The sequence below is a fragment of the Charadrius vociferus genome, unplaced genomic scaffold (assembly GCF_000708025.1).
Source record: "Charadrius vociferus isolate BGI_N301 unplaced genomic scaffold, ASM70802v2 scaffold34, whole genome shotgun sequence".
In the NCBI taxonomy this organism is placed as follows: Eukaryota; Metazoa; Chordata; class Aves; order Charadriiformes; family Charadriidae; genus Charadrius; species Charadrius vociferus.
Window position 1 is genome coordinate 1,139,031 of NW_009647989.1, and position 3,654 is coordinate 1,142,684.

At 50.0% G+C, this 3,654-nt stretch overlaps 1 protein-coding gene across 1 annotated transcript in view; it reads right to left on the reverse strand.

Annotated features, from left to right (window-relative positions):
- LOC104285104 (retinol dehydrogenase 12-like) overlaps positions 1–3,531 on the reverse strand; it is a 5,607-nt gene extending 2,076 nt beyond the window's left edge. The window contains exons 1-6 of the mRNA XM_009883502.1: positions 3,493–3,531; positions 3,224–3,410; positions 2,289–2,444; positions 1,888–1,992; positions 1,267–1,476; positions 230–419 (exon numbers count right to left, since the gene is read on the reverse strand). Coding sequence (XP_009881804.1) covers positions 230–419; positions 1,267–1,476; positions 1,888–1,992; positions 2,289–2,444; positions 3,224–3,410; positions 3,493–3,531 — 887 coding nt within the window. The remainder of the gene's footprint in view (positions 1–229; positions 420–1,266; positions 1,477–1,887; positions 1,993–2,288; positions 2,445–3,223; positions 3,411–3,492) is intronic.
- Between the last annotated feature and the right edge of the window lie 123 nt (positions 3,532–3,654).

Genomic DNA, 3,654 nt, shown 5'->3' on the forward strand with positions numbered 1-3,654 from the left:
GGACCTGCTATTGTGTGAAACGTTGCACAGGTCAGGGATTTCTTCTAACACAATAACAACTGAAACAGACCCGACCCGGAAGGGCTAATGCTCCAGTATTTGTCAGCCTCAATCTTATCAGCCAGCCGCTTACCCAGTCCCATCTTAATGAAGAATGACAGTAAGTCTAATTTTCCCTAGCCAGCAAGGCGGCCTTCCACAGTGTATCACTCCATCAGCTTGTACCCACCTGAAATACTGTCCTGTCACAGAGTCTAGCTCTTCTGCTACTGCACAGTAGACACTGGTCTGAGCTCCTTCCCGAGGCGTCTTCAAGAAGAATGAGAATATCTTCCACAGCCACGTCATTACAAACGAGTGCCGGACCAGCTCAGAATGGACAGAACCAGGATGGAGAGCGTTTGCTGTGACTTTAGTGCCTATGGTGAAAGAAAGTAGTCCAGGACAATTCTGCATGCATCAAACAGCCTTTTTAAAAAAAAAAAAAAAAAAAGTAATATACTCCTCAATTCTACCTGCAGATATTCTACAACTTAAAGGAGGAGTCCAGGCACGGACACAGGGAGAGTAAGTGAAATTCTCAGTAGTTACTGCTTGCTGGAGCATCCCCCACTCCCTTCCAAACACTGCGCTCACTACACGCCTTGTGCAAAACAATGCGCTAGAGGGCCTGGGGTCAAAAACAGCAGCAGTTCCCATCAGGCTTTTGGGAACACCAGCTTCTTTGGATTTACCGTAATACTCATTTCCCAGAAAAGACATGACTACTTAAGTTTATGAAAAGGACTGAATGCGACAGATGTTGTGACTTAAGAGGTACTGTCTAGTCCTATGCTTCTAATTTGCAGGCCACTGACACTTAAGGCAGCTGAGTGTTCCTCAGCTTTTCCATTACAGACTGCAACTGCAGTTCAGCTCCTTCTGGTTTTTTTTCCAGCTTCCCACCACATACCACAATTGTCTGTGTGGATGCAACTATTTTTTTCACAAGCACCAAAGAAAAATGAAGTCCCTTCTACTGTGCCAGGCTACTAAACTCCTCTGCCCTGTTGCTGTAAAGACAATTCTTGCTGTAAGGACAATTAGGCTCCTGGTTCCACGGACAGGAGATACTGTCTTCCTGCATCAAAAAGCTGTAAGTGACCCTTGCCTCAAACTATTTCATTTCTACACAGCCAATTTCCAAGCTTTCCTTCAATCCACCCTCCTCGTCCATAGTGCTCAAAAGCCAAGCAGAAAAGCACTCTGCTCTCCTCTGCAACTTGCCTTGCAGCCGCCTTGCCAGCTCCCGGGTGAAGAGCACGTTAGCCAATTTGCTGTGACAGTAGGCGAGGCCACGATTGTAGCTCTTCTCACCATGGAGGTCGTGGAAGCGGATTCGGCCTCCATGATGAGCCAGTGAGGACACGTTCACTATGCGGGCTGGGGCAGACTGCTTCAGACACTCCAGCAACAGGAAGGTCAAGAGAAAATGACCTGGGGGTGAGAGGAAATGTCACCATTTTCTGAAGGGTTCCCCTGCTGGAATTTTAAAGAACTTTCAACATATTACTGACATGTTATAAGTTACTGATGCCCTCATTTCAAGTCCAGAGAAAAGACGACCCCCTTCAATCAACAGCTAAACTTTTTCGGGGCCGTCTAAGTTCCACTCCTCAGCTTCAAAAAGCTGCTGCTGTCACACATTTCAAACATCCCAGGCAACACATACAGATACTTAATCTGGGTCCAGATAAGCAAATACATTGCATTGCATTCCCAGAACTCTAACTCCAGCCTTCCATCCTCCAAGAAGAAAGAATGAGGAAGAAAAAAAAAAGAAAGCAGGATTTTCCTCTGGCATTTTGCCACAGATACTGAATGCAAACATGACTCCACTGGCCTTACCAAGATGATTGACTCCCAGGTGCATCTCAAAGCCATCAGCAGTCTTGGAGTAAGGGCATAACATTACCCCAGCATTATTAATGAGAATATGGAGTTCCTTCTCCTCTGCAAGAAACAACAGACATCCTTAAACAGGGGAACAGGGACTGAAGACAGACAAGGAGGTGGCACAAGCCAGCCAAAAAAATCCCACACCCGTCTTGAGTTGCAGCCACATCACCTCCATAAAATAAGTCTCCTACCACAAACTAGCTCATGGCCTCTGACAAGCCCCTGCTTTGAACCACAGTACCCAACATGGTCGAGAGATATGCAGGTCAGGGATTTGGAATTTGCTAGAAAAGCAGACAGAAGTCCTTGGTAAAATATTCTCACTGAAAAGAAGGATCTAGAGACTGTACCTGCTAGGAATTTCTCAGCAAACTCCCGGATGGACTTCGTATCAGCCAAGTCCAGTTTTTTCACAATAACTTGCTGGTTCCCCGTCTCAGCTCGGATTTCACGGGCTGCAGCTTCTGCCTTCGCTATGTCTCTGCAAGCGATAATGACCCTCGCACCTGCAAGGAGGGGGGCAGAAAGCAGGAACAGAAGCTGAGATCACTGGGAGCACACTGGATGATAAGGACTACGACAAGCAGGCTGACTACGCACAGTGCTTACAACCAACCTATTGTTTCTTTAGGGAATTGGCATCAGGTCAGGGGAGCAGCTGGGAAGGACAAAGCCTTTCCTGCTATGTTGTTAGCTCTGATACAGCCCAAAGCTGTTTTCATACCAGGAAAACACACATCTCAAGTGCCGCTGTGCAGATTCTCCCAGGTCAGGAGTGTGTACCACAACACTGGTATGACTGGGTAACATCTGCCCCTATAATGGGAATGTCAAGCTCGGAGCACATGAAGATACTTGGATTCCAGCCAGAGTAGTTTCTAAACGGATTGTAAACAGGTAGTTTATTCTCCTTACCAGTTACCCAAAAAGCATTTAAACCAAATTAGCTTGAAACGTGAATAACTAAAGCACACAGCAGTGGACCTATGGCATTTCCCAGCGTCATACAAGCGGAATCCAGTGATACCAGGAACTTCCCCAGTCCTCTCAAAACGGCTGCAGCGCAGAGCATTTTCACATCACAAGGCACGTTTTTGGAGTACAAACGGTGAAACCAGCCGAGGAACTGGGGACTTGCACCTCAGGGGTTACAGCCTCCGGAGGAGCAACACTCGGGCTCGTCTGGAATAACTTTGGGATCCAATTCACTCAAATGTAAGCACCAAGTACTCCTCCCTCGGATCCCTTCACGGGGATGCCCTGCCGATGAAGGCCGGCGACTTGCCTCTCCGGGCGAGGTCCCGGGCCGTCTCCTTCCCGATGCCCGTGTTGGCTCCCGTGATTATCGCCACCTTCCCCTCCAGCTTCGCTGTCGACTTGCACTCCCCGCCAGCGACATACCTCCTGCAAGAGAGGGCGGCAGCACTCAGGGGAGGAGGACCCGGGGCAGCGTCCCTCCGTCGGGGACTCGGCTCAGGGCTCAGCACCCGGAGGCACAGGTTTCGCCCCAACCGGCGCTGACCGGGGGCGCCGGGGAGTCACGGGCGGCGTTACCTGAAACGGTTGATCACGACCGTGTCGTGACTGGGCCATGACCGGGTCAGGTTCCCACTCGCCCTCCAACCCCTCCCCACTTCAGAAACACCGGCGGGACCAAGCCCCGGCCCCGGCCCCCGCCCCAGCCCCGATCCCGGCGGCCCCGCACAGGTAGGCCCC